Source organism: Cimex lectularius, unplaced genomic scaffold, assembly GCF_000648675.2.
Source record: "Cimex lectularius strain Harlan isolate CLEC.00 unplaced genomic scaffold, Clec_2.1 scaffold5, whole genome shotgun sequence".
Taxonomy (NCBI): domain Eukaryota; kingdom Metazoa; phylum Arthropoda; class Insecta; order Hemiptera; family Cimicidae; genus Cimex; species Cimex lectularius.
Window position 1 is genome coordinate 2,902,167 of NW_019392993.1, and position 23,925 is coordinate 2,926,091.

At 33.9% G+C, this 23,925-nt stretch overlaps 3 protein-coding genes and 1 long non-coding RNA gene across 4 annotated transcripts; 1 reads left to right on the forward strand and 3 right to left on the reverse strand.

The window, feature by feature from the left end:
* Positions 1 to 849: 849 nt before the first annotated feature.
* Positions 850 to 6,601, reverse strand: LOC106666249 (26S proteasome non-ATPase regulatory subunit 4). The gene is made up of 9 exons (XM_014393314.2): positions 6,316 to 6,601; positions 5,929 to 6,069; positions 2,129 to 2,240; positions 1,907 to 2,062; positions 1,717 to 1,848; positions 1,561 to 1,647; positions 1,381 to 1,474; positions 1,202 to 1,327; positions 850 to 1,141 (listed from the first exon to the last, which is right to left on the reverse strand). Exons 1-9 carry the CDS (start codon positions 6,339 to 6,341, stop codon positions 915 to 917), a joined length of 1,101 nt encoding a protein of 366 aa, XP_014248800.1. The 5' UTR covers positions 6,342 to 6,601; the 3' UTR covers positions 850 to 914.
* A 1,273-nt stretch (positions 6,602 to 7,874) lies between these two features.
* LOC106666262 (gastrula zinc finger protein XlCGF26.1-like) lies at positions 7,875 to 12,437 on the reverse strand. The gene is made up of 3 exons (XM_014393335.2): positions 12,118 to 12,437; positions 9,935 to 9,982; positions 7,875 to 9,855 (listed from the first exon to the last, which is right to left on the reverse strand). Exon 3 carries the CDS (start codon positions 9,758 to 9,760, stop codon positions 8,057 to 8,059), a length of 1,704 nt encoding a protein of 567 aa, XP_014248821.1. The 5' UTR covers positions 9,761 to 9,855; positions 9,935 to 9,982; positions 12,118 to 12,437; the 3' UTR covers positions 7,875 to 8,056.
* Positions 12,438 to 14,238: 1,801 nt separating this feature from the next.
* On the forward strand, positions 14,239 to 15,085 carry LOC106666075 (protein Simiate). Its single transcript, XM_014392968.2, has one exon. The coding sequence runs from the start codon at positions 14,485 to 14,487 to the stop codon at positions 15,031 to 15,033; it is 549 nt and encodes a 182-aa protein (XP_014248454.1). The 5' UTR covers positions 14,239 to 14,484; the 3' UTR covers positions 15,034 to 15,085.
* A 4,013-nt stretch (positions 15,086 to 19,098) lies between these two features.
* Positions 19,099 to 20,845, reverse strand: LOC106666264. The gene is made up of 2 exons (XR_001340400.2): positions 20,713 to 20,845; positions 19,099 to 19,436 (listed from the first exon to the last, which is right to left on the reverse strand). It is a non-coding gene; the product is annotated as an uncharacterized LOC106666264 (long non-coding RNA).
* Positions 20,846 to 23,925: the final 3,080 nt, after the last annotated feature.

Sequence of the window (23,925 nt, forward strand, 5' to 3'; positions counted from 1 at the left end):
TATATGATGTTTTATCTAACTCTGTTAATGTAAATTTGTTTTCAATAAATTAGGCTCTGAAGATGGCGGAACATTGGCTTCCAAAAACTCATACCAAGTTAACCATTTTATCGTTTAATCTCTGGCAAGTAAAAAATTCAAGTTCTAACTCATATCAAATTCTTATGGAAATTTGCCTTTATTTATCAATTTTTGTTTCACTTTACAAAAGCATAGTAACTAGCATTCTAAACTGGCAGTACGATATATCCAAGCTAGAGGTTCATGGTCAAATTAGACATCAAAATTCAACTATCTGGTGGGTCCATACCTTAAAAATTTATTCTGAATGCTTTCACCACAAATATTTTTGGCAGAAATTGAAAAATATTTAGGCTGTGCAGCATGTCTTCACTGAAGTTATAGACAGACTAGCGGAAAATCATTGCATCAGAAGCATCCTCATCGAGAGGCTTTATGTGGCACAAATCCTTTTGTTTGTCAAAAAACCGACTAGGTCCCAGAGCATGTGCGTTGAATGTGAGATAAATTCTTGCATGTGTTGAAATCCCCGCACATGCACAAAAATTTATCCGATGCATATTCAGCACAAATTTTTATAGGTGTGGACCCACATTAATGGATACACATTTTTGTCATTTGATAAAAAGGTTCCAGGCCAATGGCTAGAGCATGGAGAGCATGAGACCACGAGTAACCTGTTTACATACTTAAAGGGGGGGGGGGTACGCTACAAGCACAAGGAATTACTGCATAGAATTACACTCAAAATATAAAAAAAAACGTAATTTTAGATTTATTCTTTATTTTAACCATTTGTGAGCCTTATAATAAATCTATTGTAATTTCAGTTATAAATTTTAGTATAATTTGGATAGCATTTGGGCACTCTTATAAAAAGAAAATAAAGGGAATCACTTTGCATCTTTGTCCTTGTCCTTTTCCTTGGGTTGCTTGTCTTTCTCAGCCTGGCTGACTGCTTGTTTTACTGCTTCACTTTGCATGTCCACACCAGGAAGATTTTCAAAGACACTTCTTAGAAAGGCTGGATCACTTATCACCTGGTTATAATCTTCGACTTCCATCGGTTTTGCTTCTTCTTCTTCTTCTTTTTTCACTTCTCCCGAACCACTTGGCTCTTCTATAAAATAAATAAATAAATTCAAGGAGTTTTAAAAAACTACGATAATTTGAACTGTACGTGTGTCCTGCATTGACATCTGCATGGCAAAAGCAATCTGTTCTTCCTCGGTCATGTTGGCAAAATCATGCTGTGGTGTGTCTAGAGACATTGCAAGAGCGCGTTCCAACATTGCCATCTCACCAGCTAAAACAAATATAGTCAAAATCCATAAGAAAAACATAGCCTTTTTACCCTACTTTCTTGTGTCGGCTCAGGCTTGGGAGGCTGTGTTTCAGCAGCGTTCATTGCATCTTGGCGTTGCCTTTGTTCTTCCATAGAAACACGAAGAGCCTAAAATCAAAAACGTACAGTTTACTTACTGTGTTTGTTTTTTGTTTTTTTTTGTTTGTTTTTAATAATTCTAGTATAAAAAGTACCAAAGCTAATTCAGGATCTTCATTAGGATCAACGCCAAACTCAAAGCCAGCACCACCTAATCCGGCTCCTCCCATTCCATCTTCACCCTGTCAATTTTCAAATAATTAAAATTAAATTAAACAAAATTATATAATATAAATCAGCATTTTGAATACCTGAATGACAGGAGAAGAAATAAGAGCATCAGAGAGATGAGGACCCGGTGGGACTGTGACAAGGTGGCTGCTTCCACCATCTTTCCCATTCAACGTGTTAATAAATACTGTCAAAAGGTCATTGTTTTTCATCTGTAAAGCATGTTTTACATTACGTATACAATTTTTATCAATATAATTGAAATTATACTTCTTCTCCTAGGCTAACGATATCAACGTTGACTTTTTCTTTTTTCAATCTCTTGGCAAGCTTAACAAGCTCCTTGTCATCAAGCCCGACAGGACTCCCGACAAACACAACGATTCTCATTTTATGGTTTTTCCCCTGTCTATGCTTCAGAGCCAACTAAAATCAATAAATAAATTGCAGAGTTTAATTAGAATTGTAAGAAATATTGTTTTTTCAACTCACATGAGCAATCCTAATTCCAGTTAGAAGGTTGATATTCCCATTGGGGCTAACTTGATGGAGCTTAGAAAGAATTCTACCCACATCAGTAGTTAAAGTAACTAGAACTTCGACACTAAAAAAATTTTTAAATAAAATAAATTTAAAATAATGAAAAATACAATGCACAATGTTAGAATGTTTTTGACATAAAATAACATCTTTACTACAAGGTTTTCAATACTTTGAAATAATTATTTCATACTATCAATCACATAGAGTACATGCTTGTAGCTACCATCAGACCATTTAATCGCGTACAACCCCTAGATTAATTCCGGCCCCACTACTCTCATTTCAGATTGTCTTAGTGTTTTAAATTATCGGACAAAAATCAGAATCAGTCTGATTTTGACCTGAGCCGTCATCTTTTGCTCAATATCTTGGACGTGCCCTCTTTAACCTTTTTGGGTCTAGTGGTGAGTTATTTCATTCAGGCTTAGAGGCTCTAGGTATGATCTTGTTCTCGTTTTATGCTTTTTAAGAGCTACAGCTGGACCCTCATGGCATTTATTGGGCTGATGTTCTATCCAATGTGCAGCATGCCTAGGTAGTAAATGCACACCTCCCACATCCTTACATTCCTTTCTTCATCATCAGCAAACTACTCGTTCCCCTCCTTTGTTTACAGTCTGGCCTCTCGCAAATTTTTGCAAAATTGGGACACACTCATTTTTCTGGAAAACCATTTGGGCATAATATCTCATTGGGAACACCTCTCACCCCTGCCCTTCCCAATTCTCTACCCAATTGATTTCTGATTTTCCTCTCTGGGAAGTGCCCCTAAAGTTTTAGTTTTACATCGACTACATTCACAGTAATTTTCAGAATATATTTTTGTTTTTATTGTGCTTATTTATTAGGCTGGGTTGGTCACGTAGGGGAATGCTTTTTAGCATCCAAAAAACAGTCCCAAAAAGGGTAAGCAGTCATCATTCCGTACTTACATCAACTCACAATCTCATTTTGTGTGAGCTTTGTTTGAGAGTCATTCTTCATCCCATCACAGGGAGTCTGGTTTTGGCCATTATGACAAGCAACCTCATTATTATGAGTAAAAAAGTTCACAGCCCGTTTACCCTATAGCAATGATACTTCCTAATAAAATAAAAAAACTAAGGGACTCCAATACAAACATTAAAAAAATGTACCTTTGAATGATCTTTGGTAGCCTACATGAGGGAAAATATATTTTTTTATTTAAAATAATATCTGATATGTCAGATAGCCAGGCAGCCATCAGAGTACTAAACTCAATTATCATTAATACAAAAATTGTGTTGAATTGCAAAGCTAAATGAAATAAATCAGGTGTGCCAAATAGTCTCTGTTGATCCAAGGACATGTAGGAAAAGTTGAAACGAGAGAGCAGACGCCTTTGCATGGAACGGAGTGCTATACCCCTGATAGGTACTGAGCCATTCAAGCTCCCAAGAGTCTACAAAGGCAGGGGCGAATAAACCTTCCAAAATTTCACAATAAAGGATCTCCCTGGTAAAACAGAAACGATCCATCCCTAAAAAAAAACGAATGGTCCTAGTTTCTCCAGTTTTTTCGGCCCACACTATTTATATTTGTATAATTCATCCATTAAAAGCTGGCTTTCTATTGTATGAAAAAATCACTTGTGCAGCTGAGCCATCAGCTGGGTGAGACAAGCATGCAGTTTGTAACTATTTGTATAAACTGTTGCATCAGCAATTGCTATCATGGCGATACTTATGTTAAAAAGAAAAACAAACACAGATAACGCCATTGGTGGATCAAAGAATTATTTCATCAGCAAACCCCAATAGAATTTTCATTTTCGCTTAGTTTGTCCTATTTTGATGCTAATTTTTTTTCTATGCATCCTCTCTCTTGTTCTTGTTCTGATGAGTTTTATCTTTAGCATGCCACAAAAATCAGTAGCTGTAATACATTCGGACAGTCCTGGTTCATTCTCATACTTAAGACAAGTGCATTTTCACAGAAACAAAACTTGAAACCCTTTGGTGCGCACTAAAAACCCGAGAGCCGTTCGGCTCACCCTGAAACATCCTCGTGCCAAAAGTTTCACTGGCCCAGTCAGGTCTACTACGTGGGACCCAACCCAGCTTAATTGGTTAAATGCAAAAATGCATTTTAGCACGAACATGCTTTTGCCATGGCCTAACCACCCAAAAACATCACAAAAAGGTGTCGAAAAACAGACCCCTTGATCATTGCTGTCACAACCAATGAATGATCCTGAACAGTCCTCAAACAATATCTAAACGGTTCTTGAACTAGAGTAAACAACACTTGAACAATCCCAGCATGTAGAAATTATAAATGATGGGGTGAGTGTGGAGTTCAATCCTTTTTAAAAAAGATGGTTCCTACTCACATTAAGTTAAGTTCTTAACTAACCCTCCCAGTTTCCAAAACCAAAACACTGAATTTGATACAGAAGACTCACACCCTCGCAAAGACCATTTTTTCTTTCCATGGTTGTTTGTTGTACCTGAATCTATAAACTTATATGGGTGATAATTTTTATGGGGGCTATTTCTGCTCCTGCAGAAAAACAGTGAGCCTCAGTCTTATTGAGGAGATGCTTCGAAGGTTCAGAAAGAAGAGGGTGAAAGTCTCCTAGCTTAACTAACTTAACTCACATTAAGTTCTTAGACGTTGTTATATGAACGTTCCTCGAGCAATACTTCAACGTTATGTTGTGTTAATAATACGAGGAAATGTCGAACAATGATTTCAGTATTCGGAAAATTATCATTCAGAGAATTAAGGTCTTTGCCCACTAGAACGTATCATACTAGGACCGTAACCGAACTGACACATGTAAATAAATATTCTTTACATCATTTAGTATTAGAAAATGCCCACTAGACCATTCTGACTCCGGCCAACACCGTACCGTATATATTTTGCAGGTGTCGGCCCACTCCGGGTCTGACACGTGACCGTTGTGCGCATCTGGCCTACTGTGTTGCTGTCCCGTTCCACACAAGTTCTTTGCATTTGACAAAGAGATCTGTGTTTGTGTTCTATTGCATTGTGACTGTTTGTGTCTTAATAAAAATGGAGGATGAACAACTAATAGAATATGTTCGTAATTATGAGTTTTTATACAATTTACAACATCTAGTGTTTTTTCCTCTTCCTCGTTGAAAATAATGGCAATCATGGCCAATTCTCATATAGATAATTTTCTAATAGCCATACTTTATTTAACAAATTCACTCCACACAAGAAAACAAAAGTTCACAAACAACGTGTTTTTAAAAAAGAAATGTACGACAGCGACTGAAGCAGGACAGCTATGAAACGTTTAGACATACACGTTACATATGGGTATAGAACGCGGTTCATCCGTTGCAGTGGCATAGTAGTGACCGGAGTGTTTTTCTTTCATGCCTGACACGGTCCTAGTATGTTACGTTCTAGTGGGCAGACCTTATAGGATCAAAAAATTCAGTAGCCTGTCGGCTAAGGCATGTTCATGTTTCTATAGTTTTATACGTAGGCTCTAATTAAACAGCGTCAGTTTCCTTCAAACCGCTAGGATTCTAATGATTAGGACTGTACCTAGCCCACAGGTGGGGCTTTATCTGTGGTTTATAGTTATTAATTCTGATTTTATCCTAGCGGTTTAAGAGTGGGGGATTTCCCAGTTTCTTTAGGTGTCCATGAACCCTGCTCCTGTGAGGTATCCAGGGGTAAAGCTTTTTTTAGATTTTTTCTTTTTTCTTTTTTTGCATTTTACCGAGTTTGTTTGCTATACTTACTTGGCGAGAGTTAACAAGCCGACATTGTTTTCCGGGTTCGACCTTGTCTTCGAGTGGCAAATCAGATTTACAGCATCTTGCTGGGCTTGAAGTCTAGTGGGCAGAAAATCCCCATTTCTCATATAGTCGCTGTTGTCAACGCTAATAACCAAAAATATAAAGTCAACATTTGAAATTCATAAAAAAATGTATTTTGGTATATCATACATCTAAAATATGACATAGGAGTAAATAATCGCCTAAGAATATACCATAACAAGTGTAATGAACAGAAAATAAAGTAAAAATATAAGAATGACTCGGCTAAATTGACAAATACACGACGGATTTTTTTTTTAATCAATACAATCAATTAATGCTATTTACTGATGGAAACGTGTTCCTTACCAAATCATCGTGCTTTCCAGGACCATCTTGAATAAATCCACATACAATTCTTGGCGAGAGAGGATCGATTGAATTGATGAGGACAGGGTTTAGCGGTTGGTTATGTTACCCGTACTACTTAAAACCCCAAAAACCAAAACTAAGCATAGCAATGCAGAGGTTCTGATGTGGTCCCCCACTTTTCATTTTCACACTCATCTGATGCCATTGAAAGGTGAGTTCCGCTTGGATTTTGGTCAGATTTTAAGGCTCACTGAACGAATTTTGCTCTGAAATTAATTATTTATAGTTTCCAAAACGATATTAAAAACAATTGCTGTACTTTTGGGTATCGATCCTTCGATCTAGTTACACTAGGATCTGCAACAAAGAAATGATGATGCAATAGAAGGAGTGTTTCATGTTTTTTTGCATCCTTATGCAAAAGAATAAAACATCATTAATTATAATTGTCAAGTTCAATTTCAACTTAAAATTAAGCTTAGAACTAGATGCTCTTAGCTAACACCTTCAGCTTAAAAATTTAACAATCAAGCCATTGTGAGCATATTGGTGTAAGTCAAGTAAATTGCTGAAGATATCATCAAAGCACCTCTAAAAGTACTTAAAAGGAACTCTTATAATCTTGTAGTGCATAAGTTGGCGACAGAAAGCTTGGATGTGTGGAATGAGACATTGGGGTCAAAAGAAATATTTTCTTGTTTCAAACATCTTAAACTAGACCAGCAACAAAAACATTGCAATCTGAAATTAGCTCTAAATTAGATGTAAATTTTCAAGGATTCAACAATACTATTACAGCAGTTAATCACAAATATCTGCTATCAAGCCACTGCTTAATGATTCAGATTTTGTAAACATTGAAACTGCCGGCAGAAATAGCGCACCCTCAGCCCGGTATGAAACTATTAGCTCCGCCAGGAAGAAGAGTAGGTTCCATGTGTGAGACATCCCAGAAAATCTTTAAATCAACAGCACAGTTGGAGAAGGCTCTTATAAAGAAAGAAAAAAATAAAGAACAAATTGTATTTTATATTGTATTTACAATGCAATTACAATTAATTACAACATTTACATTTTATTACAATTAATTTTTAAATATTTAATTGAGGGTTGATGGGATACTAAATTTTTCGCCATCTTGCACTACACATTCAGACTTAACATTCACAAAAAAACAAGATGAGATATACAATACAACAGACTTGTTTCATCTAAAAATTAGAGCGGGGACTCAAATAATTGTTGCCATGCTCAAGCGCATTCTCATATCAGGTTCTTACACGCTCTCTATATGGAGCCAAGGAATTGCACCCTTCAATTTGATGGAACACATAATAGATCAACTTATCTATGTGGCTATGGCCCAAAAGTAAAATGGCCTGCATATGACCTTAATCAGGTGAGGTTGATCTCAAATAAATGTTATTATCTTAAATATTACTATAGAATAACAAAATTAAATATTGGTCCTTTTGAATTAATAGTTATATTAGTTTTAAATCTTTACTTGAATGTTTTATTAATTTGTATATATATGTATCAATAAATAAATAAATTTAATAACAGGTAATTCAAATGAAAAACATTCTGGTAATAAATTATTGCATGCAGAAAATAATGATATATTTGTCAAACCAATATTACAATGTAATATTATGACATTTTAATAATTTTCAATTTCTAAATTACGGTAATACCTTTACTTTATGTACACTTAAACTTAATAACCACATACAGCTTAACTAACTTTTAATTCCTTTGGTTCATATTCATCTATAAAAAATTCATTTTTTATTTCAATGTTATCTACAATTTCTTCGCTTTCACATTTAATACCTTTACAACTGTCTGGACTGTTCGTTTGTCGTTCATTTGAATCTAGCATCTCTTCTTTTATGTTGTCGATTTCAATATCATCTGGATTTGAATTAACTGTCGATCCGTCAACGGAATCGGCTAGAGCTTTAACTATTGAATTATCGATGTCTTTATAATGAATGGTCATGTGTTTCTTTAAGCTTCTTTTGGACAAAGCTGAATAATTGCAGAGCGCGCACGAAAAATGTTGGCCTCGCGAATGAACCGCCATGTGTCTTTTAAGAGCACTCGCCTGGGCCGAGCTGTAATCGCATATAGTACAGTTATGCGGTTTTTCACCAGTATGAGTCATGATATGCGTTTTCAAATTGCTAGGCACTGAAGTTCTGTAATCGCAGTCAGGGCATACGTACGGTTTTTCACCTGTGTGAATCATCAAGTGCCTTCTCAAATGTGTGTTCTGAGAGCATACATAGTCACAAAAATCACAAGAAAATGGCTTCTCCTTTGTGTGTGTTTTCATATGAGTTTTGAGATTCACAGCTTGTGTGCTCGTGTATGAGCAGATTGTACAAGAGTAAGGTTTGAAACCCGTATGCGTCAGAATGTGTGTCTTTAAATTAAAAGCCTGAGAACATCTATAATCACAATGGGTGCAAGTATAAGGTTTTTCCCCGGTATGTGTCATAATGTGAGCTTTTAAGTTAATTGCCCTGGCACATTTATAGTTGCATTCTGTGCAAGAGTAGGGTTTCTCTCCGGAATGGATAAGCATGTGATTCCTTAGATGTGCTGATCTAGCACAGGTGTAGTCACAAATAGCACAGCAGAACCTTTTTTCTCCTGAGTGTACCATCATGTGCCTTTTCAAATCACTCGCTCTTGTGCAAACCCTGTCACAGAGCAAGCAAGGATGTTCCTCACCACCCGTGTGAATTACCATGTGGCTTTTTAAATTCCCAGCTTGCGAACATTTGTAGTCACATTCTGTGCAAGAGTAAGGCTTTTCACCGGTATGCGTCATCATATGCTTCCTCAGATTTCCAGCCGATGTGAATTTCCCATTGCACTCTTCGCACATAAAAGGTTTTTCATTTGTATGTGACATCATATGTCTTTTGAGCGTACTCCCTTGAACACAAGCGTAACCGCACTGTATGCAGATGAAACGTTTGTCACCTTTGTGAATCATCATGTGCCTCTTAAGATCCCTCGCTCGTGCGCACCGATGATCGCACATTGTACATGTAAACGTCTTCTCACCGTAATGGCACACCATGTGGTTCTTGAGATTTCGAATCTGTGAACATTTGTAGTCGCACTCTGGGCAGGATATATTTTTTTCTGTCGAATGAATCAAAATATGCTTTTTTAAGTAATGGGCACGAGCACATTTGAAATCACACTCTAAGCAGGAATAAGGCTTTTCATCAGAATGCGTCACCATATGTTTCCTCAGGTTACCGGATCTTGCGCTGGCAAAACTGCATATCGTGCATTTGTAAGGCCGTTCTCCAGTATGAGTACGGGTGTGAAACATCAGACTCCTTTTGCAATCTGTCCTGTAGGGGCATTCCGAACATTTAAACCGCTTTTGCTTAGGAATCGCCTCTTCTTCATCCATAGTTCGGTTTGATTATAAACTATTTAACAAACAACTTTATCAAATATTGTTTTTCACATTTTCTAAAACCCTAATTGACGCCCTCATTCCAAACCCTAAAATAATACAGAGATTATGAGATAAACAAAAAATAAATTATAAAAACAGGCAGTTACACTTAAAACAAACTATTACTTTTGTTTTATTCCATCATTTATGGCCACCCGCTTTATTCAACAGCACCTGCAAAATAAAATACAGTAAACAAACAAAATGAATATTTGATTTCTAGCAAAGTTAAATCATAAAAGTATAAAGCATTTTATTTATTTTTTAATTTTTTTAACGTTGATTTTATTTATTTATTTAATTAATGGGGCCCTTCGGGGGAAAATCACTTTCAGGTAGTCACCCCTTGTGATTATAATTATAGTCTGGATGATGACCATCGTAACATAGACTGCTACACAGATGGATCACTTATCAAAGGAAGAGGGAGTGGTGCAGGAATCTACATACCAAAATTAGGAATCAACATCTCCTCCCCTCTTGGCAATAACACCTCCGTTTTCAGGCGGAAATCTGGGCCATCAATGTGTGTTGTAGAACACTTATGGAAAATAAAATTAAGGGAAAAGATATTAAATTTTTTTCTGACAGTCAGGCTAGTTTTAGGCATAACAAAAAGATTTATCAACCTCACGACTGGTGGAGGAAACTATAGATCTTATCAATAGGATCTCTTTCAGGTTTGAAAACAAGGTAACACTTATTTGGATACCAGCACATAAAGGACACTATGGCAATGAAAAGTCGGATGGCCTAGCCAACGAAGGTTCTAATACTGCGTTTGTTGGACCACAACTATTATTACCTCACTCTATGAGCACAGCGAAAGAGAGTATTAATGACTTGGGCAAAAACAATTCCTTAAGGACTGGAATTTATCCCCCGGACACAGGCAATTGAAAGAGTTTGTTAAGGTGATCAAACCAGCAGAATCGAAATGGCTATTCTCTATCTCAAGAAAGGGAATTAGGAGGCTGATAGGTATTCTAACGGGCCACTGCCCACTGAGAAGACACCTTTTCATAATGGGTATCCTACCAGATCCGTTTTTGCGAAATAAAAGAAAATGGCAAGGCACTACCTCGCAGAGTGTGATAGATATGCTAGGTCTAGATTTGAAATCTTTGAAGTATCACCAAATCACTCCCCGAGATAAAATGGTCTAAAATTTTGGGGTTTGTGCACAAGTCCAAGAGATTTATGCAGGACACGTGAGCCGACCAAGTCCCGGACCTGTTAGGGATGGGGTACGAGTCTACCCAGGCATTTAACCCCTCGGGTCTTGGTCGCCCACCCTGCATAATATATATTAAGGGGGCCTACTGACCATGGAGTCATGTCAGCTGCAACCCACTGTGAAAACCGAAGGGTTCTCAATATTCTGCCATCGGCTTTTTCAAACTCATTCACATCAACACACTATATTCATACATGTATATATTATATTCAACATTTACACTCTAAAGAAACACCCCCTCCCCCATTTGTTTTAAAAGGGGACCCAATAACCAACTTTCCTGCCCAAGGACGTCTTTATATCAAGTGCCTACCTACTTGCACCCTGTAAGGGGCCAAGGTCATTTCGAGTAACCTTTCTCTACATAGCAACCCACCTGTGACTTGCAAGGGGTTTGTCCTAAAAGCAGATGTCAATCGGGTATGGCTTATCCTCAAATGGGTGAGCACCATATTTCCTCGCGTTTCAGACCATCAGAGGTCCTACATTCAATTGAACTCTTGACACACAAGTGCTTTTCAGACGATCGATACAGTGTCACTATGCTGGATCGTGCTGGTTCAGTCTAGAGAGTGAGACTTTTTGGCTGCTTCGACTGAACATTCATTCCCCTTCAACCCAATGTGTCCGATAACCCGAACGGTAGCGCAGATTCAAAACACGCTTAAGTAACGTCAAAACCCCAGTGCCAGTTCAACATGTGTTCAGGGACTCATAGATCAACACCCACCAACTTTGAAACATTCGTCTTCTTACATTTTCATGAAAATTTGAAAATGAAGTCATGCATTATGATTAACTTGAAACTTCGTTTAGCATTAATTTACTTATACATGGACAACAATACATCTTTCATGATTTAAAAAGCACACTATTATATTCCATCATATTTAACTGTTAATTTCCTTGTTTACTTTTGTGCTGAGAAATAGTCCCTTTACAAAGAAAGTTACAAAATAAGAAAAATTATATTATAAAAAGCCCGTATTATAAAAAAAAACCTACATATAATACATAATAGAATAAATATCTGGACAAATTTTCTGTGGTTAAAGAACTTGAATCAACAAACCTGATCAAGCTTATTCAATGTAAATGTCTATATATAATCGACCACAACGTAAATGATCATTTAAGCCATTAGAAAGCAGAAGGAACCACACAGAAACAGGTTGACTGCACCATTTCAAACAGATGAACTGATGATTTGTATAGAAATTGAATTTCAAGACAACAATTAACCCAAGGAAAACCTTTTGGTTCTGATGCCAGATCTGTCACAACTAAGAGAACCACAGACAAAATGACAAAGAGCTTTACAAGTGCTTCGGCCAAATGAGAATGAGAAAGTTCCCCGCTTTAATTCAACTGTAACAATATGCTATACCTGAAGCCCAAACAAGTGGCCTCCTTTTCTGTCTATTGATATTATTGGTTGTTTTTTTCTGGCTCCAGATGGATAATTTAATGTAAAATACAGAATTATAAAAAAATTAAATTAAAGAAAAAATAATATAAAATTCCACAATTGTATTTCTACAGAATCAACATTCTCACTTAATTCAAGAGAGTTTCTACCTCTATTAAAAACTATAAAATAAAAATTATAACTTTAAAATTATATAACTATATTATAAATTATAAAAACTAATCTACAAAATATTATATTTTAAAAAATTATTGTTTCTTCTGTGCGATCAACCAGCCTTTACTCATAACAGTCTTGTTGATTGATCACAACCCTCCTCCAAGAGACTATTATTAAAAAATTATGTTCCTCATATATATGTCAAAAACAAGAAGAAATATCATTTATAAAATGTTTAAACAAGAAAGGCACAAATAGTAAACCTTGAGGAACTCTCAATGGGATGGATTGTGTTTTGGAGGCTTGTGCCGTTAAATAAGAATAAAACAATTTCAAGAGATATCTATGAATTCCATAAGAAAATTTGTTAATTAATGTATCATTATAAACCAGATTGAAAGATTAAAAACATATTCAGTTGTTGAAAAACAGCAAAAGAACTTACAATCCTAGAAATTAGTTGGGTCAACATTCTTTGCAAATTGTTGCAGAAAAGTTAGAATAATCTGCCTTCACACGTCATCAACTCAAGATTTTGGAGAAGTCTGCTCTTTATATAAGAATTCCAAAGATATATCCTTGAATTCTATAAGAAATTTTGTTCCAGGTTTAATAATCAAGTTCCTTGATGAATTAGGGCTTACTGATGTGTTACAAGCACAAAACACGGGCTACAACAGCCCTTAAAGGGCGCATTACAATGAACACCCCGACTGATACATCTATCTATCTAGTGTTAGGTCATATGTAAACCAACCAAATGTTTTTTTTCTCTTTTTTTTTTGTGGTCATATAAGCTTGGAAAACCATTAGAGCTGCCTGGCTGTCTGGAAGAACTATTGTGTTTTACCCTTAAAATGTCTATTATTTATTTCATATGCACATATTTCTAGTAAGCAGTTCAGCTTGAAAGATGGTCAGGTTGAATGACAGAAAAACAAAATAAGTAAAAAAAGCAATAACATGAATGAAAGAAATATTAAATAATTTGTAAAAAGCTGTTCATGGGACAAAAAGAAAGATTGTAAAACACTGGCAATTTGTTCTTTGTTGTTTGTATTATATTTGTATCTGATTCTTTTAAACTGTAAAGTCCATTTTGATTTTTTTTAAGATCGTTGTAATTTAATATGAAAAATACTTTTTTTATACATATCAAATGATTTAAATAAACAATGGATATGTATAATAAATACAAAACAGATTCCATACTCATTCGTTGTTCTTTGAAACATGAAATACAGATTGTCATTTGGCTCAATGACTCTTGCTATGATTTATTTTAATTTTGTATTAGTTTTTGTCACAATAATATAAATAATAATTTATTAGAGTTGAAATAATGGAACAGTAAGTTAATTGAAACTTTTAACTGAAAAACCTTAAACATTTTTCAAAAATTGTTAACAAGTTTGCTGTTTATTTATACTCAGATTTTTCATTCGATAACTAAAAAGATAGAATTTTGTCATTTTGTAACAGTTTAAATAATTAAAATTTGCTTTAGGCTACTCCATAAATATATTGTTTATCCATAATCCAGCAAAATTATGACTTTATGACGATTCGTAGTAGGAGAGAAACTATACCTAGCTTAGGTACCTCTGGTAGGTTTTGAAAACCTAATCTTTTTTAACCACCTTGTGTACAGTTTACAGTATTTCCAGTTTAAATTAAATTAATGTTTAATTTACTCTAGTCAAGCCGGTGACAATAAATTAAAAATTGAAATCCGGCTCTGTTTTGCTTTGTGGATAACCACTTGTCACATTCTGACATATGAAGAATTGTTAGAAACGGCAGAAAAAATTTCTGCTACTTTTATTGGAATGTTGTAGTATATTGATCAATATGAGTAAATCATACATTCCTCCTCCAATCGAGAAGAGCTACGACTGCACTGAAGCTTATGCCAGTCCTGAGGAAAGGTACTTCACCGAACGATACGCCCTCGATGTCAGATTCCCCGGTGACGACTATAGGATATTTATCCACTCGAACCGTATCTGCATAGTGACTCTGGCACCCAGTCATGAAATGTTAATGAAGGAACAACAGGTCGCAAAGGTGGATTTTCAGGTGACAGATAAAAGAAACACATTGGAGTCGAAAGTGTCCGGAAAGAGAAAGCACGGCGCGCAGAGGCTCCTTCCGACTACACCGCTTTTCATAGCTGAGTGTGGGCATTCCAGTTACAAACCGTGTACTGGAATAACCGGCAAACTGCTCGAAGTAAACAAGGCGCTTAAGGAAAATCCACAGCTTCTAATATCTGATCCTTGCCGAAAAGGATTTCTAGCCATTCTGCTTCCCGACCCGACACTTGTTGAAACTTACAAAAAAGAATTGACGACTAAAGAGGAATTCCAGAAAAGAAAGTCACAACATTTATTAATATGACACATATATTTGTTATATGAGTTTGTACTTAATAAATCTGTTTTACTTTTTATTTATTTTATTCATACCCTTTTATATTATTTAATTTATGTTACATTGTGATATGTAGTGAAATCTGTGAGGCAAGACATAGGTTTCAGCATTTTGCTTTCTTTAGTGGCCATACTTTCTGTACCATGTTTCTTCTGTTATTCACTAATAGAAATTTGTCATAAGTTATCATTTTTTATAAAAAGGTTGGTTTTAAATAAGCCTATATTATGTTTAATAAAAATTTACTGTCTTATTATTAACTAGTGTTTTAAGGTTTTGGTCTACACTTCATTCAATTTCTAGTTTTAGTATGAGTCACGATGAATAATAGGAAAAAGCTGTACGATGCCATGATGTGAAGTCAATTGTTTAAAATGTATCTATAAATTGACAACCTAAAAGTATTTGATATGGTTTAACATATTTCATTTTTTAGGTGTTTTTCTACATGTATTCATTACAACATAAACATTGTATTAGTTTCTTAAGTACATATTAAAAATGTGATCACATTTTTTTTCTGAATGTGAGAGATTAAGGGACGAGAAGCCCATCATCAATCAAAGCAATGTGGCGGGTTCTCGGGATGGGAATGTGTAGAGAGTTCTTGAGCAGTAGGGTTAGTGTGAAGCGTGGAAGCAATAGGTCATTTCATTGGCAGAAGGATGTTGAAGTTGAGGATAATGATGTAGTAAGGAGCTTTGACAGTTGGTCTGAGGACTTTTGATTAGAAGGATTGAATGACTTGGTAAAACCCTACAGCTCTTCTCCATATGTCCAAAGTGGTAGTCAAACCTTGTATTAGGCTAGTTTTGATGGTCGGGACAGATTTTGGTCCTAGACGTCTTCGTAGCTGCCCAAGAATTATGTTGTCTCATAAATCTTATGTGGGTATTCCATATCAGTCCTAAGTATTTAACTTGAACGGAAGTCAGAATCTCTTTGTTGTGATGTACAGTGGAGGGCAAGACTTTTTTCAACATGAACATACACTGAGTACATTTTTCTTAATTTGGTATTCTTTCACTTTTTGCACCAGTCTTCGATAAGCTATATAGTGTTAGAGGTAACTTGGTGTTTAGATGGTTATGATGGTATTGGGTGTGCAGGCAGGTCAGCAGTATAAATGATATATTGTACATGGTGGGACCAAAAATGCACCCTTGTGCAACACCAGCTTGTATTGGTCTGATTAATGAAAACTTGTTACCGCATCTCACTTTGAAGCAGTGGTCATTAAAAAGAATCCCAGGATCAGATAATATAGATTGGGTATACCTCAAACGTGGTGGTATTCTAAAATAGAACATTTACATGACAAATCATTTCTGTCATTTCCACATTATTTATAATTTTATTTTGTTTATATATTTATTTTCTAGCCGGCTAGCTGCTGTAGCTATTGCCAGTGTCTTGCTTTTTTTTGATTGTCAATTTTTGATTTCAACATATGCTGTAAATGCTCTGCAACTCATGTACATACATACAGATATTGTAGCCTAACCTAAATTTGGTGGGTTTCGGTACTGCATATTCTGCTTATCACAGTGAAATTTATAAGGGCCGCCCAAAGCCCTTCCACAAGCCACTAAAAGGAGGAGGAAGGAGACTTCCACTGGAAAAAGCCTGTTGGGTTTGCACTGGACTAGAGGCGACACGTTTGATTTTTCTGGCGAGAAAGCAGCAAAGATCAACCTATTTTCATCTAGCAAGAATCATCACTCAAGTTTTTCCATTTTAATTTGTTTTTCGTTGGAAAATGATTTTTTTATCTTATAGTTTACAACAAAGAGTCAATTTTTCGTTTGTTTAATCAACAGAAAGTCTGTCTTGCAGTTTGTTTATTTTATTTTATTATTAATAATAATAATAATTAGAGAAAGTAAGAATTGTTTCGGTATTTTAATATAAAAAAATAATAATGTCCAGTCAGTTTCCTTTAAAAAATTGTTAATTCCAAACTGAGACCTTAATTTCAAGTTTTGTTAATATTTCATCATAAGAATTGTTTCCGTTTTTTAATTTAAAAAAAATAATAGTAGTAGTAATATTTAGTCAATATAAGAATTGTTTCTGTTTTTTAATTTAAAAGAAGAAAATAATAATCAGTCAGTTTCCTTTAAAAAATTGTTAATTCCAAAACGAGGACCTTAATTTCAAAGTTTGTTAATTTCTCAATATAAGAATTGTTTCTTTTTTGATATTCTTTTGTTTATTATTAATTCATTTATCTAAACAAGGAAAAGATCCACTCCCTCGGGTAAGGACCAAACAGTAACGCAATACGCTGAAGAATGAAACATGATGAGTATGCATGCTAATAAATAAATTCACACTAATTAGAAACTTTCATATTACATGTGCAATTAAAAATTTGGAAGGCATTGATTTGATGCCGGTCAAAATCATCAATGACAGAATCAGGGAAAAGGATCAGTGCTGTTGCCAATAACATTAATAAGGAAGTTGAAAGCTTAAAACATTTACGCACTAGATGGAAATTGATTAATATATCCAAAATGTATTCTCCTAATGTAAGCCCTTGCTCTCCCATAAAAATTGCTCGACTGAAAGCCTTTTAATTGGTCTAAGACACTACCTTCCTAGGTATTACACTTGATTCTAATGTAAATTTTGGCAAAGATGTAAATAAGGGCAAAGTAATATGAACAATTTATCCTCCTAAGGGAGAGATGCCACATAAATATCTCATATCAAATAAAATACTTTTGTACAAAACTTGTAAAGCTAATGCTACTACATATATGCAGCTCGAGTATGTAGATAGACGACATGCTAATGTATTATTAACAAACTTCAGATGGTCAAAATTAAATTTTTGCAGCTTGCCACAACCTTTTTCAGGAATTTTAGATTGACTAGGCTACACAGAGATACAATGCGCTAGATTAAGGATGTCCCTTAGCATGTAGTTTAACAATTGATTTTATAGAACACAAGGTCAAATTCTATGTCAAATGTTTTTTTGTTTTTTTTTAACCATCTTTAACCATCCCTAACCATGTTATTCTTAGGTTTGATGTTAATTGATTGAAAAGTAAAGACTTATTTTCATTACATATTCAACTTTTGTTGTCAAATTTAGATTATTGACAAAAGTTGATACCAATTTAGTCAGTTTTTAAATGTTAATTTTCAAACATGAAATTTTTGATAAAAAGGTCTTCAGAACTGTATTCTGATGCTCTAACCCCCTGAGTGGTACAGTTCCAAAGATCCTATCCATGGACATTAAGCCTTCCTTTAAGATAGAAATTACTTTTTAATTAGTATGAAATCTAGCAGTCATTCACTATGCTAATTCTAAATACAACTATTATGAACAGTTGGTTGCAATAGTAGAAATTACAGTTTTTAGTTTAGTGTTTAATATTTGAATATATTAATATCTTATAAGAGAAGAGGCTAGCAATCTACAATGACATTTTTTATTTTTTTTAAATTAAAATTTTCTGAAGTTTTTGAGCATAGCAAAATTCAGGGCCTTCTTTTGCCTTTTTTGGAAAATCCTGTCCAATCTTTGTCATTTTCTTGTAGGTGTTGGTTTCAGTCTGGCGTTTCAACAGTACTTGAAGACGCGTTTTCAAAGAATCTAACTTTGCGACCATGTTTTGAACAGGTTTCACTTCGCTCCTTTGTTTTCCTTGCCATGGAAATCCCTGACTTGAATGAATCTAGAATTTAGATTAAATTTGTTTCAGCTACTGTCATAGTAGGACCAAATTTAAAAATGCCAGGTTATATTTAGTCAATGTGAAAACAGAAAGAATAGATTCAAGACACTGCTGTTAATTCATAAACAATTTTCATGTTCAATATTAATTTTTTTTATTAATGTTTCATTTTTACTAGTAATTATTTTTCACCAAACCTGAATTGAAACAAAAACTGCTACAAGGATAAAGAATTTGATGTCCATATTCCTTTCTTTTCTTGACTGTGGAATCAAATTGATCATTAGTCACTTTTGAGAAGACATGGATGTAGATACAAAGCAAAAAAAAAGTTTAATAAAAACACATGAAATTTTATTATTTTTATTTACAGAAACAAATGGCAATGAAAACAACAATAAAATGGTTTGAAATTAAATTGGGCCAATATAAATGTTTTTAATTGGCTGGTGTTGGCTTTTGTGCCATGTTTTGAAGTGTTTCAGCGAATTTTTCCTGGAGTTCTTTTCCTTTTGCGGAAACATCATCTCCGAACTTCTGTAAGTGTTTGAAAGCTTCGGTGTCGGCTAAAGACGACGCCAATTGGTTCACACTTGCCTGCAATTGAGTCAAGAAGTCGGTCACTTGTTTTACGCCTTTGTCAACCTCACCGTCGGGGGTTGGATGGCATACGACCTGAAAATTGGTGTATGATTTAATTTTCACCCTTTGTAATTGAAAACAGTTTAATTGCAACAATCCAATAAATATAGATATCAAAGTAGAAAATTGAGGCTATTTTTTAAACTACATATTTATCATTAATTTTGGTATAAAGCATTAATTGAAAATTGTAAAAAACTTTTTTTGTGATTTGCAAGTTGTACTTGTATTTTGATTATCCTTGCTGTCTATTGGACTAGTTTTGGCTTTTTTAAAACATCTGTTTATTTTTTACATTTCAATGTTTTGATGCATAAATTAAACATAATTTAATTGTGAGTTTTTCAATGTTAACTAGTGGGGTGATGATCTTAAGGTTGGGTCTTGTAGACCTCAACAAAATATCTCACAATTTGAAATCATCTAGTTGTTTCAATTTTAATGTTTTGAGCCATAAATTGAACATGATTTAATTATTAGTTTTTCTGTGTTCTCTAGCGGGGTAATGAATCTGAAATTTGGTCATTACTGATCATTTTGTTTGGACTATCCCACTGGGCTGGCCTAGTGGACAAGTTTCAGCTTCTCTCAGTTTTCAGCAGTTTTTAGTCAGATGACCAAGCTACAGATTCATCGTCTTGTAGACTTCAACAAAATATCTCACAGTTTAAAACCACCTAGTTGTTTTAATTTTAATGTTTTGAGTTTTGGTCATCTACGATTGTCGGGCTGGTCTATTGGACCAATTTTGGCTTCCGTGGTGAGTTTTTCATGAGCATGATAAACCTAAAAATTACTGGTCATTACTGATAATTAAGATCTTCTTATCAGGTCAGACTCACTGAAGATAGCAAAATGCTGAGACACATATAATTTAATTGTTATTTTATTATTTTGTTCTGTAGATTCAATTCAAATTCAACAACCCTTGAATATACAAACGCAGTAATATTGCTTAAAATTATTTACTTATTTAAATAATTTTTAGTATTTTGTAGTGCCTCTGTCAGGAAAATTTGTCTTACATGTTAATAAAATTTTTTTAAGATATAAATATATTAAGATTTAAGACAATTACTCGAACATAATAGAACAAGAATACTCAATTCTTCAGCTTTTTAAAATACTTTTTAAAATTTAATAACTACATACATACTTTATTTTTAAAAAAATCTGTACTGCTCTTAAGATATTAAATATATATTTTATTTATTTTGTAATATCATAAAATAGGTTTATATATTAAAATTGAAATGAATAAATATGGCTACCTAACAGTGAACATTGCGTTTAGAAATTTTGTACAAACCATGGTGGTGATGAGAAGAACAGCAAGAGCGATAAGTCTGAGCGACATTGTAGATTTGTGAATTCTGGTAGAACGGTGCGATACAGTGCCTGGGAATAATCTGATTTAAAACTGTTAATCCACTACTACTTTATTATAGTCCTTTCCAATGGTTACATCATAATTTATCAAGGAGAATTTCCTCCCTCCATCCCTACTATACACATTACACACCCCTCCACTCAACGGAAAGGAAAATGAAAATAATCGCAGATTGATATAAAACTAAAAGTAATAGTTCGTAAGGACTATATTATCTTAAATTGATAATATGTTAATGTTATTTTTCGTCAATAGATTGTTTGATTAAATTTTTTTTTAAATTTTATTATTTATTAAATTCCATACAATGCCAACCAAAAAACACAACTTTGGTTGTTTTGTCTATGTAATATAATAGATAATAAGATTTTTTTTAAAAGCAACAACATTTTATAACATAAAAAATATTATTTGAATTTTTTTTATTATTTATTTTATGCTTCAGATTGAATGATAATTATTAAGTCTGTATCATAAATCAATCATAAAAATGTTTATCACATGAAAAAAGGAATTTCCTAAGAAAGAGTTTAATGATCATATTTTTTTAAAAAATTTCCAGCATCAGTTTTGCTGTTTAAGCCCCTAATTGATATTCATAAAATTCTTCAATTTCAACTAATTGGCTTATATTTACAAAAAGTCTTTTATATTCTACTTTTATCTGTTATGCTTATACAAAGAGATTTGTTTTTAACTATTTTACTTTTTTTTTTTTGTAATTTCACCTGTAATATTTATCCGTTGTAAAATCAAAATCTAATTTTCCAAGTAATTTCCCAGATAATATTCATTATACGGGTAATGGGTTGTTTAGCGAATTTATATTGGCAAGGTTATTCCATTTATATATGGGCTTTTTGTTCGACATCCTGGCAGGATGTGAACTTTATAATTGAAAGCTTTGTGCGTCCAAATGGAACATACGTCTCCCAATTAGTATTGAAATGAAATTATTTTAATAGTGTCGATCTTTCTTGTATGTGCATGTTTGTTTCTCCTAATGGTTAACCCTTTTAAGAAAGTTCCCTTATTGATTAGATATATACAAATAATGTTTTTTAACTTTAACAATACATTGTATAAGAATTGAATTTAAAATTATGTAGGTAATAAAAATTTAACATTGAGTTTTTCACTCTTAGCCTAAATTACAAACTTTTTTTAAAAATGTTTAATAGACTCATCAAACTTCTGCTAGTATTTTGGGATACTGGTTTCATCTGATGTAGGCCATTTATGTCCTCATTTTACAATTTTCCAGCATGCCTCCTTTCTTTTTTGAACATTGTACATGCAAGTATTTAAGCCTCGACGTTTGGGGACCAAGGCTGCACGGACATTCTGGACTGTTTTTTACATTTCAAAATGTGTTAGATGTGTCAATTTGTCCATGATTTGTTAAGGCAATAATTGTTTTCAATATTTGTTTAATTTCTATATTCAAATGAATATACACTTTAAGGTCATTCTTTCAACATTTTTTGTTGATGAACATACCTTTTCTTAATCTTTCAAAACTTTGGCCTATATAGTCGACGATGAAGTTTTTAATTTCATTTGAAATTCCAGTGAGTTTAGTATCAATTTTGTATGTTACTAACCTTTGCAATGTTGTGGCTAAGTCTATCTTCAAAGAAATTTGAAACCATTTACTAAAAAACTTTATTATGTCAGTTTGTATGCATCTTTCAGTTATTTTCCCTGATGATGACCTTAAAAAAGGTTGAAATCTTGGCAGATAAGAATTGAATTTGTTTTATCATTCAGACCATACCGAGGTTAAAGAATAAAGACAGTGTGTGTGTTGAGTAAAGTTATGCTTTACCCCGAAAAAATAGATTGATTTCGGCTTAAAAACGTTAACGCTCGAACGCTTTTGAATAAATAGAAGCCCATAGCCTTTGTTGGCTGAATAAGATGGCGTCAGAATTTCCTCATATATAAAACGTGATTACTTAAAATATATTTGTCATTCAAACGTCCTTTTCACCCTGAATATATTCGATCCACGTCGAATTATCAATTAGGAGAACGTGATGCGATTGTTAGAAGGAATATTTAATTAGTTTCCTATTTATCCATCCCAGTGAATGAAAAATTAGATGCGTAGAACGAAAATTCCTTGATTATAAATTTGTTTATAAGGCCGACCTATTTCCAAACTACATAACAATTCATAGGCGTGCATTCGCAAGCGCGAGTGTTAATTGTTATTCTTTTAAAGAAATTTGCCTGGTTCGACTCGAAAGTTGGAAATTTAACGAAATGGAGTTGAAATAGGATATGTTATTGCTCTTAGAAATGAACAACATTAAAAATTTAAAAAATCGAGGTTAGATAATAGTAATCGTTTTCCCATGTAAGAAAACCTAGTTTTCTTGAGTAATTAAGAAATTTTGTAATGGCTGCTTCGTCATAAAGAGGACGAAATACAATGGGCATTTTTTCACTCGTACACAGTCATATTTACAGAAAAACCGGACGTTAAGACAGTCAATTCTACAAATGAGTATAAACATACTGTTTAAAAACGCTAATTTTCTGACTGGTGTTTTCAAAGGATATAACTTTCTGAACATTTCAAAACTGTTAAGAAACAGCTAGTTTTGTGTTATTCTTAAAACTTAACAAAGTCTTCGTTTCTTCTTTTATCTCGACTCCTCCAATATCAAGTACAAAATAAAACGAACAGAGATTTGAACGGTCGCTGGAAGAAGAAAATTTGTCAAGGTAAACAGAGTTAACCGTTAATCACTTTGTTTTATATGTGGTGTTTAGTGGTTATTTATTATGTGGTGTGTGGTTTTTCATATCCTGAATGTATTTGTAAAATTTAAATAATGTTTATAAATCCGGGGACCTGAAGATGATCTCAGTAAAGATCGAAACGTTGGCACGATAAAGAAAATGTTTTTCTAAAACCTACGTCACACCAGACCGCATCTCACGATCTCCGAATAAACTTTGTTTTATTTCCTCCTAAATTATCAAAATTTCATTGTGATCAATAATTTTAAACTGTTTTATTATATGTATTTTTTTATCGTCAATTTAAATACGTACTAGAAACAACTGCGTAATTTATTTAGGCGTTTCTCTGCCGGTCTCGGGAATGGATCGGCCCAAAAT